The sequence below is a fragment of the Aythya marila genome (genome assembly GCF_965140915.1).
Source record: "Aythya marila genome assembly, chromosome: 1".
Lineage (NCBI taxonomy): Eukaryota > Metazoa > Chordata > Aves > Anseriformes > Anatidae > Aythya > Aythya marila.
Genome location: NC_139042.1, coordinates 176,171,116 through 176,186,863, shown reverse-complemented (window position 1 = coordinate 176,186,863; position 15,748 = coordinate 176,171,116). Strand labels below are relative to the sequence as shown.

Below are 15,748 nucleotides of genomic sequence, written 5' to 3'. Positions count from 1 at the left end.
AAGAGATTTATTTTTTTTTTTAAAGACTAGGAATCCATGCAAAATGTTGGAAGATCGAGGCCCGTATTTATGCAGATGTTGTAATGGCTTTGACAGCTTTACATGGCATGAATGGGTCTAAATTAAATTTAGCATGTTTCTTGTTACTTAGGTTCCTTATAATGTAGAAAGAAATCAACAGAACTGAAACATACATACAGTTCTGCAGAGTCATTACAGTAATTGTCCTCGTGTAATAATGCAGACAATCAACAGTCATTAAACTGTATTTCACACATATTGAATGGTAGAATCTAAATAAACTCCAAGTGAGAAGGCAAAAGTTTAAGTCTTACATTTTAAGCCATTTATTCTAGCTTAGGCACAAACCCCTATCATTAAGGAATAAATACAGGCAATCTGGCAGAACAGAAGAAAAGTGTCCCTATCTTTACAGTTTTACTGATTTTCTTGCCTCGAGAAGATGATGAATTTTTCAAGGACTAGCTTGACAACAAGCATTTAAAGCAAAATGTCTTGATATATTTTTCAAACTTCAATAATAGAGGACTATTCACTTGTTTTGTCAAATGCAAAACACTAATTCTCAAATAATTACAGAACTGTCACACACTTCCACACACACAACACAGGCCAACTTATAATACACTCTTTTGCATACTTGCAAATTAGTAGCTACAAAATTTTGAGACTATTTTCTACCACCAAGCAATTTTTCAACTAACATTTTAATTTTTCTAGGTTTGATAAACAAGAAAAAACTCACTTTTGAAATCACACTTATCTTTTCATCGACCATCACATCCACTCTGCAAGCTCTTTGTACAGCACCTTGTACTACAAGAGCTTCTACGTACTCCCAAAATATTGAGAATATTGAAAATATTCCAGAACTAAGAAAACTGCTTTTTCGACTTCACTTAAAAAAAAAAAAAAAAAAAAAAAAAGAACAAATTTTTGTCACCTTACCATTGGAGGTTTTGTGATCAAGTGCAACTGGATGACAACTTACCTCCTAATACCAAAGAGGAGATAGAGCAAGGAGGGGAAGAGAGAAAACAACAACAAAAAAGACTCCTTTCTGCATAAGCACATCAGTGATACTACTCAAAGCAAAATAAAAAGATTCAGGAACACTGTGTATACTAAGTAGCCCTGTGAACACTATAGCCAATTAGATATTGCAACCTCTGGTCTATGCAGAAGCTAGCAGTGCATGTAATGATGCCACTCTACATTTTCAGCAGTTAAAATCACATTATGAAAAGCAAAAAAATATTTCCCATTACTGTTTCTTGTAATGCAAATACAATAGTTGCTAGAAATTAAATTACATCACCAGCACGAGAAGCACTCTGTGGATTCTGACACAGATCAGCTCACCCTCTCTCAGTCATCAGTTCTCTATTAAGCTATTCAGAGAATAAAAACTAGCAGATTAAACTACGTTTAGCTTGCTGTGTCACATGAATATGCTCATGCTAATCACCACACAAAGCCATCTTGTGAGAAACTAGTCTTTATTTCCACACTGAAGCAGCTCGTGATTAAATGCATCTTCAGGATCGATAATTTACTCTGTTACCCCAAGTTATTTTTTCTCATTACCATCACTTCTGTCATATTCTGGAGTGTTAGCAGTACGTTAAGCTCCCTCTGCAAAGGAAGACAGCTGAATAATTATGACAGTGCAAACAATGGAGCTCGCGGTCTGTATGGGAGCACGTAACGTGCATCCATCTGCATAGTGCGGAGCAACAATGCCATTTTGGCACACACTATATATATTTGAATCCTAACTTTCAGCCAGCTCTGATTTCCAGGGCTTTTAAATTCCTAGCTGTTTTACACTGTGAATCATTTACTTGGAATTCATCCATTCGGTGCATTTCTAGCAATTCTGTCTTTCAATAAAAGCTGATTCAATTAGAATAGACTTACAAGACCCATATGGTTTTATCAGTCACTGTATAAATGTGCAGAAAACTACCCCTTGAGGCAGTGTCCCTATTTAATCATTCCCTTAAAGGGAATGCCCTATTTTCCAGATGACATTTAACAGATGAGGCCAGCAAGCCTCCCGAAGACTACGGGTACACTGCACAACTGTCTGCCCTAAGAAGAAATATTTGTATCGGGACCTTTAGAAGGCCCAAATTCATCTTCACAGATACTTTTTAAAGCAGCCATCAAATGTTATTTTCCAACAACCAGTTTTAAAGCTCCAGCCTCTCGCATGCTGTTATTAGAAATTCTTCTCCATATGCCACAAACTGTGGCTCACTGATGCTCAGCACAAGCGATAGCTGTACTGAAAATATCCTGTTTGAGAAGCATATGGGCACCAACCAATCTGTGCTTCCCAGTTGACAACGTGCTATATGTGAGCAGGGGTCAGGAAGCTCAATTTCCTTAACAACATCCCCTGAGGAGGCGATATTTGGGAGTCTGCACAGAAGGCAGTGGGCACAGTCTTTTCAGACCCCTAGATCCTTGGGATTTATGGGGAAGTGACCTCTCCAACTTCCAGTCCCACAAAGGACTGGATCCTCTGGGCTGCTCCTCTGTCCCCTTCCTGCAGTAACTGTGATGCTTCTTGAACCTAGGCAAAAAAAGGCACGCAAAACGTGAGGTTCATGCTGCAGAAGCACGGTTATTGTTGCACAAAACAGGGTCAATACTTGGCACAACTAATTTTGTGACCAGACAGGAAGGAGCTAGTTTGGGACCTATCCTACTTGTTCTGCACAGTGGCTGTGCGTGGTCTCCCCAGAAGGCTGTAGCATGCCTCCTCCACTTCTAGACAGAGCCACCCCCACGAAGATGCCCATCTTAAGGAGGCAAAGAGACTACACACTCCCCCTAAAACCTTAAAAAGTCCTAATGTTCTTCAGGAAAGATGAACAGTAATAGAAAAAGATGCCGTCATCATCAGATTCCACCTTTTCCTTTTCCCTTCTCATCGAATTACAGAACTAGCTCATGACACCAATCACAGAATTCAATGATATTTGTACAAAGCAACTTTCCTTTCTCTGAATGTGTCAAACCAACCTTTTCCCAGCTTTTAGAGTCAGGAACTCTATTTCTAAAATAAACTTTAAAGCTCCCACTGATATATTTTTTTTCTCCTATCGAGCACTGTCATTTGAACTGTGCAGCTCAGACCCAGCATATTCAAGCATTATGGAAAAGCTTAAAGATGAGTCCTGGACTTTCAGTAAGTTAGAATGGGAAAACTTGCAATTATTCTTTTTTTCTTTTTTTTTTCCTCTTAGCTCCTAAGAAAACATGAAACAACTTGTAGCAGACCTCAAGGTCATATCTTGTAGTCTTCAACTTGACTTCTGATGGGAAGTTTGGCAGACAAAATCCTACCGACAACATTCTGCAGCTCAACTCTCCAAGTTGAAGCCTGCTCTACATCAACGTACTACATACCAGCGGAATGCACTTCAGAGAGAGCAGACGATCCTCAGGATCCCTCTGTCCTACTTAAACCAGGGTAAGCTACTGTAGGAAAGCAGACACAATGAACACTTAATATTTGGTCCCACTAGCCTATATTTTAAGGATTTTGTAGCCAGCTGTACCAGCCAAGAAGAGAATACATCATTTGATGCCACGTGAAAAATGTCTGCAGAGCATACCATCCTAACCCGACTTTCAAGATGAGAGGGACAGATACTTGAACCAAGCTTTATTAGACAGGTCCAGGCACAGTGGGCAGTCATAACAGTAAAGGATAAACTGTTACAAAAAGTCATGGGGCAGAAAACACAACTTCTGATCACTCTAAGTGATACGAGACCTTCCTTCTTACCAGCAAGGCTTTTCTTTTAAGGGATTTAGTCTTTAGTCTTATTGTAGGTTTTTATTCAAATGCCACTACATTTCAGGCCGTGACAGCTGATTAATTTCTCTAGAAAAGACACAGTAAGCAAGAATACCACTGATGGCCCTAAAAACAAAGATGACATTTCCACTAACAAAAAAAAAAAATAGTTTTAAAAAAAGCTGAACATATCAAAGCACATACCACTCATGCCCAAAAGAAAAGTACTACATCATGGAAATAGAAAGGAAGACGTATATCCATCATCAAACAAAGCAAGCAAGCAAATACCAGAAGGCATAAAGGCTTCTTTGCTTCAGTCTCCACATGAAAGTTTAATTCCATATAACCAAATTAAACGAGGGGTTAGGAGTACAAATTCAAATGAGAAACAGACCGGACTACTGAATGCTGTCTGTGGCAGTCAACAGCATTTAATGAAATGCACTCTTGGAAACAAATTGAACCAAAAAAGGAAAAGAGAAGTCACAAGATCGGCAAATAAAAATGCAGGAAATAACAAATGACTCAGACTAACTCAAATTTCATAACGATACTAGAAGAAAATTATTTAACAGCTAGGAGGATATGAAGGCTAAAGCCAGTTGGCTTGAAACACTCAAGATTTTCTAAGGGACTAATTGTCCTAGTGACTAGGAGGAAAGCAGTACACAAACCCGAGCCTTGACTTGCAGCACCATCAACAATACATTCTTTCACTCAAGCTAGATTATGATGGGGATGAAGTTGTCCAGAATGAAGTTCAAAATCAAATTTGTTTTTAATTGCTCTCAACCACCAAATGGAGATGTAGGATAGCATTTATAGCGACGCTCTACAGCTAAACTATTTAATATACTTCATCGTGATTTGGAATAAGGAACAGAACAAGCGAACAGCACCAAGCTGAAAGGTGCTAAGAACTAACTGCCAAGATCATCCTGAGTTAAGACAGCTCAAAAATCACAATAATGAAATCACAGGAAAGGCAGCATAAAGCCCCAAACTGCATAAAAATACAAAACTGCCTGAGTAACAATGTGACATGAAAGGACAGGAGACTGTAGTGGATTGAGATCACACGGCACAGAGAAGCCAACACCATGATACTGTTGAACAAAAAGGATAATCCTGGTACAGGGAAGTACCAACATCAGACACCATCATTTACCAGGAACGTGGAAAGGAATAACCAACTAAGCATTATACTAGGAATTACTCAGCTGAAGGCACGTCCTCAATCCAGGCTTCCACAGTAAGACACAGGCGTGCAAACTGAAGAGTCAAGAATAAAGAATCACGATATAAACTGAAAAAAAAAAAACATTGCATATCTGAAAGGGTTGCTGCATTCTTGTTTTTCTGAGATAGACTTAGCAAGAATAACTGAGTTAACATGGAGACCATAACCCAAATAACCAAAGAACTACAAATACACTGGAAATTTGATTGGGAGTAGGGGGAGTACAAATGAACTTATCTTACTGAGCAGAGAGGTTAGGTATCTGGAAAAACATCAAGGACAAAAGTACTAGAAACAAGCTGCAGGTTAGTCTCCTTCACCAGAGACTTGTTAGGACATAGATAATGTTAGATGTTGCCCAAGTTTACTGATCCTCTTTCAATACAAGGAGAAGGTCTAGCTCACAGCAAGACTTTATCCATCCAGCATTCCTAAAGTAACGTGGGAGAATCAAAATGATCACTGTGAGCCACGCTGGCCTTCTTAGAACCATTCCTACAGTGAACCCAAATCTATTCAAAGCTTGCATTACTTTAGTACGTGTGGAAGACAAGTGCTGATCTATTTTTCTTGGCCTTGGTACAGTTCAGCTGAGCAAGCCATTCGTAGCTGTGACCCTGCAGTGCCCATTAACAGCGACGGTTTTCCAGAGGGCACATCTGCTAACTGCATTGTGAGGGCCGAGATCTTGGACACATCCAAGACATTTTTCTTCCTGTTCAACAGTTCCAACACCATTAGCTATCGTAGGAGGGAAAGAGAGAAAGTTGATATAAAAGCATAGGTTTTCTACTACATATTTCTTTCTTTAATTACGTAAGGCCATAGAAGGCCAAGTCACAATGACAGTTACCTAAATTTCTGACCAGAGGTGACTGCTGATAGGACTATTATATTCAAGATGATACAAAAAGAAACAACTAACCGAGGTTTAAATCAACTGTCAAAGTTACATAAAACAGACCCTACTGGATCTTAGCCTAATATCAAGTGAAATACTGTTTGTTTCATTCTGAGGAGAATGTATTAAAAATAGACAAGTGAAAAAAATAAAAGCCAAGGTATAATAGACACCAAGTAACAGTTATAGAAAAAAAAAGACAAGGGAAGAAGAGACACCTAAAAATACCAAACTCATGATTAAAAACAAAAACACATTTTTCACAAGCTGTTTGGAGTAACTGATTAAAGTATTTCTCAGGTTCATAACTACAAAGATTAATAGGATTGGTATTAAAAAATAAAAAGCTTATGTGGTCTTTCAAAACTGTGGCTGCTCATTTTGACTGGCTGCCCATTATGTTCTGTATTCCTCCAACAAGCCATGCCTATCAACTGCTTCAACAAGAGCCACCACAAGTAATAAAAATTACTTCAGTGGTGTTTTGTTTTCCATATGAAACAATGATGTCCAAAATGCTGAAATTTCACTACACTTCTCAGGGAAAACAATATCTAAATAAGTTCCTTAATGATTCCAAAGGTTACTAGTAAAAAAATCCTTTTAAAAATAAGCGCTGAAGTCCAGAATGACTAGATTATCTGACGGCTACCTACAAAATAAACACAAACTATTTATTCATGCTCTTCCTCAAAATTTCATATTTAAACTAAAGCGCAAAACTCATAATACAGAGCTTGGCAAAGTATGGATTAAATATGACTTTTCCACTCTCTTCATTCCTGCAAATATTTCCTCCTCCAAGCTACCCAAGTAATGAACAGCTCTTCAGTTTAAGCTCAATTCAGGCATGTATTTGTAAAATCAGCATGACAGGCGGTTCTTCCTCTTTTTCTCCTTCACAACCTTCCCGACACGCGCATGCGTGTACACCCAGAAGCTGCGTACTGGAAGGCAGAAGAGAGTCCTCAGCAAGCTGTTGTAAAACAGACATGTTAAACCAGATATACCAGATAAGCACCAACTCTGTCCTCAGCAGCACAGCATTTCAACAGAAATACAAATACCAGATTTGGTTAAATGTAACTGATTTGTGCTTATAAACATCCAGATGGTACATGACTAAACAAATTGCACATATTTTCTGAAGAAAAATGACCTTGATATCCAAGTTAAAAAATTAAGCACTTTATTTATGCTTCTCAAAGCACAAAACAAACTCATGACAGCTTCAAGTAGAGACCTGTATCTCATATTTAGGAGATTGTCAGACACATACAATACATGCACGTATCGAACGGCCACACTCCAAGGCACAAGCAAGGAGCACACCCCAAATCTCAAGAAAACACACAAAGATGGCGTCCTGGTTGCTTATATCTCAAATTAACCCTTTTGTTTGGTATGATTTAAAGTTGCCTTTTCGTATCTTAGGCTGAGAGAAAACGATTCAATAATGGAGATCAGTAGAGCCCGGGACGTGGAAGCCATGCCCTGTTCAGCTGGTTATGTGTGTCTCTATTTCATCTGTACAAGAGGTTAAACGTGGGCATCCCAATACCACAGAAATTCACCTTGACCTGAGATGACCTTCTCACTCTGGCCTACAAATTTCAGGGGCTATTTTATGTACGTGATATTGCACACAGCAGCTGGACCAAGATATGTGTCAGAGAGGAATACCTAAAAAAAATAAAAAAATAATAAACTTGAGAGAAGTCACTTGTACCTGTTTTATCTCCTTATTCTCCCTCTTTATTCTCCCTGCCAAAAGAAAAACAGTTGGGGTTTGAACAGCATACGCTAGCCTCATAGCTTTTATAGAGTCATAGTTAAGTTTTTACTGATTTCAAAGAAAGCAAAAAAAAACAGTTCTAAGAATAAAATGAAATACGAGAATAAGAAGCATTAAGTAGTTTGTACAACAAGCCTTCTCCTATTAGTAGTGAAGGGAGTATATTAGTGAAAAAACACCCTGGAAGTCCTCCCTTTTTTCTGAATTGAAAAATCACAGAATCCTATCAAGCCCTAAAACTGATCGTGTACCCTACTCCCCTCTTTTTCTTCACAGCAAGCATTGCGAAGTTTAAAAAGCCAGATTTGCAGTTCCTCCCTCATTATACTCCCCTGGATGCCCATCCTTTCCGCTGAATGGACAAGCAGCTTGTCATAGCATAGAAAAAGAGAATAGGATCACGCAAGCAGAGACCAAACCACAGGACACATGCATAAGAACCAAATTAAGAAAAGCAAAGTGACAGGTAATTTGAGAGCCGGATGCTGTCACTGAGTAACACGAGCATTAGGATGATATGAGGAAGGAGGTGCAGAGATGTGAAGAAGTCATCTCTGCAGTAACGTACATCCCCTTAGAGAGAACGTCAGTCCCCTTCTGTGCTTCTTCCCATCAAGACTGGAACTCTGCACCTTCAGCCTTGCAACATGCCCAAACTACAATGCCTAACCATGTTAACCGGCAAGAAAAACAAACAAACAAACAAACAAAAAGCCTTACTGAGGAACAGACAAACTGGGAGCAAACGCTGCAGTAAGGTCTGTCCAAGGATCCAGCCCAATTCATGAAATTCCACCTGTCTTGGTATACTCCTGGTTCAGAGTGTGCCATGAAGAGCCAGAAGCAAAGAAACAAACCAAATGGTGAAGTTGCTGAGGCAACTTTCTCTTGGGAAAGCAGTAACTACAAGGGCTGGGCCAAATTCGGCAGTCACACTGTAACGCCTTCAGGAGCCAAATAACTCATTTCCAGGTTTTCAGCGTAATATCATTGCCACTGTTGCTTTTACAGGGGTCTGGACTTTCTCGGTGTTCTAGCAATTACTCTTCTGCACAACGCGAGTGACAGAGGGGAAATGATGATTTTCAAATGTTTACATCTCAGGAAAACTTAAACAATTTCATGGGGCAAAGAAATCAAAACACTTATTTAGCCTAAGGACTCTTTCTCTTGCCAAACTTCAATGGCTTTTGCAAACAATAGGGCTTCTCAAAGAGGTCATACAAATTCTTTATAATGGAAACTATTAGGCAACCTAAATATAGAGTTTGTTACCAGAGCCCTCTATAACGCAGGACGTTAAGGTTCTATGCAGCTCTCCTTACTCATACATCTAATGAACTTCAGCAGGAGATTTGTCCAAGTAAGGAATGATTATTACAGCCCTAGGTTCCTTACATTTGTACAACATCTTTCATCTAGAAAGACTTCAAAATGTTTTAAAGGTCACATATAGAAAATTACTATATTCAGCACAGACTCCTATCAAGAGGAACATAGTAATTTATCAGTACCCAAGCAACAATACAGAACAATTTTAGGTTAGAAAGTAAATAAGAAAGCCATGTCTACAGGCAGAATTTAGATCCTCAGTGACATTACCAAGTTAAAGTCTGGCAACAGCTCTACAGGAGAAGGTACAGGGATTTCCAGCTGGCAGACAGGATCTCGGTTTCACGTCTGACTCATAGCACATCTAACTGGCACCACGCTGGGGCACTGGTTTGGTCCTAACCCAAAGAAAAGAGTGCCACCTTGGGAGCCAGTTACACCACTTCCCGCAGCATCCGGGATGTCTCTCAGGTGTTCCCTATCCAAGCACGCACAGATTTAACCATTCAAGGTGACACTACCAAAGAAAAAGCTAAGTTAAGTAAGTCCATGACAAAATCTGTTCCAAACACGCAGTTTAAGAGTATATTAAAATATGATCAAGAAGTCATAAGAATTATTTCCACTCATCTTAAACAGTACCACCAGTTTTAAAGATCGTAATCCATATCTAGCCCTTAGCATAATAAGTAATTCTTTTGGAGACAAGAAATTATTCAAGAGTGAAAACACACTCACACCTTACCTAAAAATGTTTCTGTAAAGTTATTTGTACAAGATTAATATACAAAATACAACTGTTTCAGTCAACCTAATTTCCAGTGGTCTTCAAAAACATTACACTTCACTGTGATTGCCTCTTTTTCCGTCTACAAATCTGTTTATATTTAGTGAGTTTTAACACTCAGAAGCAGACCTTAAACAGTCTATCACAAAGAAACAGATTTCTCTGAACTGAAAACCACTGATTTACAATGTCTTGTACACCTAAGTGTCATTAACTAAAAGAAAAAGAACTCAGCACACTAATAATTGTGCTAAAGCATCAGCTTAATATGTATAGATATTAAGATTCAAAATGGAAGACTGAAAAAAAAAAAAAAAAAAGCATTCACAGTATCACCCAAACTCCATAGCCCTGTTATTCTGAACAACACTGTGAAAAACATTTTGTTGCATAGGCGGCACGAGCAAATGTTTTAACAAGGCTCTGCTTTGGTGTCTTGTACTTCAGCTCCTTTAAAAAAAAAAAAAAATCCACCCAAATGGCCTTTTGTGTCTCTTTGGCACCCTAATGACTCTCTCCATAGACACAAAGGTCTACTTACTAGCTCAAATCTAATTTCAGAATTGTGGCCTAAAATTGCCTGGTCTGACAGCCCAACCCGTATTTATCTCACGCCATGTATAAACCCTGGGCTTCACATGCATGTGTAAGTGCGACCCATTTAAACCATACGGGAAAGATATCCATAAACCTAGTCAGCTATACATTGTTTCAGAGTTTAAGTAGACACACTGATTTTTGTTTCTCAACTAAAACTCTACATAGCAGAATACTATGGGGGAGCAAGTGGTAAATGGGAAAAAAAAAAAGCTCTTAAAACAGTCAAAAACTGTGAAATATTCAAGGGAGGAAAACAAACAAACAAACTCACTCAGTGCTAAGCAGTCCTTAGAAACCAGTATTATTTTTTACACACTTTTTTTTGTTTAGTTTCAGTGCTTTTATCCAACGGAGTTTCCAGTGCAACAAAACATCATTTTAAATTGACTTCACCTATCAAGCTGTCTAGAGGCTAAGGAAGGCTGTAACGTTCATTTGTGCTGTTTCAAAGAGCTTGCGTTCATTCTCTCAGCAATATTATTTCACTGAATATTACCACTCTGAACACATTTATCTGTGACACGAGCACAACACCATTCTTGTCACAGGAAGCCACGCTATACGTGACAGATGCAATTTCTCTCAGCACGTTCACCTCACCGATTTCTTTATTTAAAAATAGCAATATTAAAACCCGAAGTTAGGGGAAGGACTTCCAATATTCATTCGAGTTTGCAGAAGTCCAGGAAATCAACTTCACGAACCTTTTCTGTCAAGTAATCTGACCCAGCCTTGCACTTAGGATTTCCAACACGTAACATTGCAAACACGTAACGTTTGCAGCGAGTCGCATTCAGTACTGCTTTGAATGGTATCTGGAATGTAATTGCTGCTTATGATAGGATTGCAACTTTTATTGCCACTTAAACTTCCCTCGCTGACGGGGTTAGCTAATAGGTATGATAATGGTAACAAAGGATTCGTGAATAATATTCTCTCTGCTTAGCACGCTACGGCTACAAGTGCAGTCCTGTTGGTTTTATGAAAGCCTCCGTTCCCCAGGCGTGCATGTTTAGGCCGTAACAAGGAACAACACATCAGAGGGATGCAGGAGCCAGGTAATTCACCGCAAGCTTTCTGATGGGTTCCCGGAGAAAAGGTCCTCCTGGGACGTCACTGCCTCGCGGGGTGCCGCTTCCACAGGGTGCCAGGCAGCCGATGCCTCCCCGGTGGGAGGACAGGAGGACAGCCATCGCCTGCCCCTGCGGATGCTCTGGGGCAGCACGGCTCTGCGACGGAGAGCGAGTTCAAACAATAAAATAGAGAGAGGAGAGGAGGGGAGGGAACGGGGGGGGGGGGGGAGGTATTGCTGAGGAGAAGTTCAACTCACGGAAAAAGGAGCCGAGGGCTGAGGGCGAGCATCTCGGCGGCCAGGCTGCGGTGGGGGCTGCGGGGAGGGCTGCGGGGGGGGCTGCTCGCCTCCGGCCGGGGCACGGCCTCTGCGGGGTCAGCCTCGCCCGGGGCTCGCCCTGCGGTGCCCGCAGAGGCAGGCAGGGAGCTGGGGGGGCTGCGGGGCCGGCTGGGGACCCCCATCCCGGTGTCCTCCCCCCTCCGCCGGGATCCCAGCCCCCCGCTGCCCCCGGCGGGGCCTTCCCCCGGCACTCACCGTGTGGAGGTGCCCTTCCTCACGTCGCACATCATGCACTTGAAGGCCTCGGCGCTGTTGCGGAAGGTGCAGACGCTGCAGTCCCAGTAGCCCTCGTCCGAGGAGGGTTTCGGCTGCCGCTTCGGCCTGCGGGGGGGACACGGGCGGGCAGCGGGGGGCAGGCGGCCGGGGGGGGCCCCGGGCTGGCCGCCCTCACGCCGCCGCCCCCCTGCTCCCCCCCAGCCCTCCCCGGGCGCCATCGCCGCCGGGCCCCGGCGAGGAGGAGGAGGAGGAGGGAGGAGGAGGAGGAGGAGGAGGAAGAGGAGGAGGAGGAGGCGGAGGAAGGCAGTGCCCCTACCCTTATCCCTACCCCTAGCCCTACCTGGTCGGGCTCTTCTTGTCTCCCATGCCGGCTCCAGACGCGCTGCCCAGCCCGGCCCCGGCGCGGCCCTTTGTGTATTTGTCAACACGGAGCAGCGCGGGCGGGGGGCTCGCAGCCTCGAACGGGGACCCGGGGAGGAGGAGCCGGCGCCGCAACCCCCAGCTGTCGGGGAAACTCCTGCCGCCGCCGCCGCCGCGCTGCCCCCTCCTCCCTGCTCACCTCCCTCCCTCCCTCACGTGTCCCCCCGCCGCCAACCAGCGGCCGCCCGCAGGCCGCCGAGCCCGGCGGGCCCCGCTCCGCCGCTGCCGGCTGCGGGGCAGGCTCGGGGCGCTGCGGGGACGGGCCCGGAGGGGGAAGGAGGAGAAGGGGAAGGGGAAGGGAGGGAGGGAGGAGCGCGGAGCCGCGGCCATTGTGCCCCGAGGCCGAGCCTCAGCCCTCCGTGGGCAGGGCGGGGGTGCGGGGTGCGGGCCTGCCCGGCCAGCCCCTGGGAGGGGGCTGGAGGCTGCCGCTGGGACCGCCTGGGGGGCCCCGAGCCGGGCCCGAGGGCTGCAGGCAGCGCCTGGGGACACCCAGCGCCCGGCGGGGGGCTGCTGAGGAGCCGCGGCCCGCAGAGGGGTGCGGGTGTCCGGCAGCGCCCACGGGCACCGCTCCGGCTCGGGGCTCGTCTCATCCCTGCCGGCATGGCACCAGGCGGCTGGTACCTGTGTTGTGTCCCTGCACGGCAGCCCCAGTCACAGGCTAGGATGCCATTTTGCAAGATGCTGTGCACACAGAACAAAGAGCGCACGTCCTGAGCGCGGCACAGCAGCCAGCGCTTAGGGACAGGTAGACGGCAGGGAGCGAGCAGACAATGAGGTGGTGGGGGTCAGCATCGGGCTGGGCAAAAATCGTCTTTGCTGCGTTGCCTTTGTCCAGAAGGGATGGGATTTGGAGAGCAAAATATGCCCAAGGGGAGCTTCACCCGAGTGTGTGGATGAGCGTAACTGAAGACGCTGACATTCCTGAAAATTCAGCAAGTGAACAACGGATAAACTTTCCGTTTCTGAAAGCCAACTTGTCACAGAATTTCAGCTAGAAATACTGGGATATGATGAAGAAAAGGAAAATGTGGGTAAAGCATTTGACATCATATGGAAGCAAGGAAAGATCTATTACTTGGAGCATTTACATTTTTACAAAAGAACTATAATAAAAATAGTTTTGCAGGATTCACTGCTTCTGTGCCTTCCTAGTAATCCTGTACACCAGCAGTTTGAAGTCTGTGTAGTATTTCACACATGAATTTGGTCATTTATCCTAATTTCCTTCTGCATTTACATCCTGTTACTAGTATTGTCATTTTCCCCACTTTCTGATCTTTTCTTTCTTTATCTGCCTTGCCTTTCCCTTTCTTCCTCTATTGCAATTTCTTTCTTCTGTTTTTATGCTACTCACAGAGGCTAGCATAAATTACAAATAAAATGTATGGGTTGCACATCTGGGGATGGTCCAAGCCTGGCACAGACAGCTGGCCTGGATTAATTTGCATGTAGTTAGACCTTGTGGTGGATTTACCCAGCTGGGCAGCTGAACTCCACCGCAACTGCTGTCTCACTCCCCTTCCTCAAAGGGAAAGGGAGAGAAAATATGATGAAAGGAGCTCAAGGGTTGAGATAAGGACAGGGAGATCACTCAACAATTATTGTCATGGGCAAAATAGACTCAACATAGGGAGGTTAATATAAATTATTGCCTATCACAAATAACAGTGAGGAACAAAACGAACTGAGAACACCTTCCCCCCCCCCCATCCTCCATCTTCTACCTCCTCACCATCGCCAAGTGGTGCAGGTGAATGAGACAGGCAATGGGGGCTGCAGTCAGCCCCTGACACTTCATCTCTGCCACTCCTTCACGGTCCCTCTCTGCCCCTGCTCCCCGTGGGGTCCTTCCCGAACTGAGCCTGCGGGGGGCTGCCCACAGACAGCAGCTCTTCAAGAACTGCTCCCACATGGCTCCGTACCACGGGGTCCATCCCCCAGGAGCAAACTGCTCCAGCACGGGTCCCCCATGGGTGGGCAGCCCCCCCCCCAGACCCCCTGCTCCTGCGTGGGCTCCTCTCCATGTGCTGCAGCTCCAGCCCAGGCCCTGCTCCTGCGGGGGCTCTCCATGGGCCGCAGCCTCCTCCAGGCCACAGCCACCTGCTCCACCAGGGGCTCCTCCACCCATGGGGGGGCTGCAGCGTGAAGATCTGCTCCATGTGGGACCCATGGGCTGCAGGGGGACAGCCTGCTCCACCAGGGGCCTCTCCACAGGCTGCAAGTGAACTGCTGCTGCGTGCCTGGAGCACCTCCTGCCCTCCTGCTGCACTGACCTTGGGGGCTGCAGGACTGCTTCTCTCACATTTTCTCACTCCTCTTTCTTCAATCTGCTCTCCCAGAGGCCCACCCAGTGTCGCTCACTGGCTCAGCTCTGGACAGCAGCAGGTCCCTTTTGGAGTCGTCTGGAGCTGGCTCTGATCTAACCTGGGGCAACTGCTGGGCTCTGCTCACAGAGGCCACCCCTGCAACCTCCTGATACCAAAACCTCACCACATAAGTCCAGTTCAGATGCCTACATGAACTAGACACCCAGACCCAAACCCCTGCAGGGAGAAACAAGATCCTCCAGAAGCTGATTCATCTGATGCTAAGACAGGATTTCCATGCCTATGGGGTCCATTTTTCTCCATTGACTATAAAGAGAGCTTAGCATGAATAGTCCAGAGCGGGACATCTACCCTATAAAATTATACAAATGAGAGAACTCTCATTCTTGCTTGAATCTCTCCCCAAATAGATATCTCCTGACAGGAAGCAGTAGAGAAACCTGTCTCCTTGTGTCCTTTTACACAGTGCATTCTCCCTACCATATGAAAAAATAGAAATAAAAATAAATTATTTCCCCACTTTCGGAAAGCAGTGATTTTGAAACAAGCTCTTTCTCTTGACCTTTCCTCTGTCGCAGCATACTGTTTCCATACCGATTATGAGAAACAATACAGAACTGCCACTGATGGTTACAAAACACTGGGATGTGTTGTAATCCCACAGGAGCTATTCTTGGAGAGAAGCGTTCCTAGCCAGCAGGGAGAATCACAACTGCCAGCCACAAATGTTATTCCTAACAGCCGAGTAATCTTTCCAGTTGTCATGTTCCAGCCCTTCTGCTGCATGGACATCACCCAAACCACTGTGCTTAAAGATTGTGATGTTTTCCCAGCAGCATTTGGCCTCTTTCCCACTGAACTCCCAGCTAATGCCTGTTTTG

At 44.4% G+C, this 15,748-nt stretch overlaps 1 protein-coding gene across 2 annotated transcripts in view; it reads right to left on the bottom strand.

The window, feature by feature from the left end:
• Nucleotides 1-12,846, bottom strand: part of YAF2 (YY1 associated factor 2) — a 35,123-nt gene extending 22,277 nt beyond the window's left edge. Inside the window, exons 1-2 of one of the 2 annotated variants that reach the window (XM_082775208.1) lie at nt 12,461-12,846; nt 12,100-12,225 (exon numbers count right to left, since the gene is read on the bottom strand). In XM_082775208.1, coding sequence (XP_082631334.1) covers nt 12,100-12,225; nt 12,461-12,486 — 152 coding nt within the window. In that variant the 5' untranslated portion in view covers nt 12,487-12,846. Of the gene's footprint in view, nt 1-12,099; nt 12,342-12,460 lie in introns of those variants that run through there. The other variant, XM_082775207.1, reaches the window with a different exon arrangement.
• Between the last annotated feature and the right edge of the window lie 2,902 nt (nt 12,847-15,748).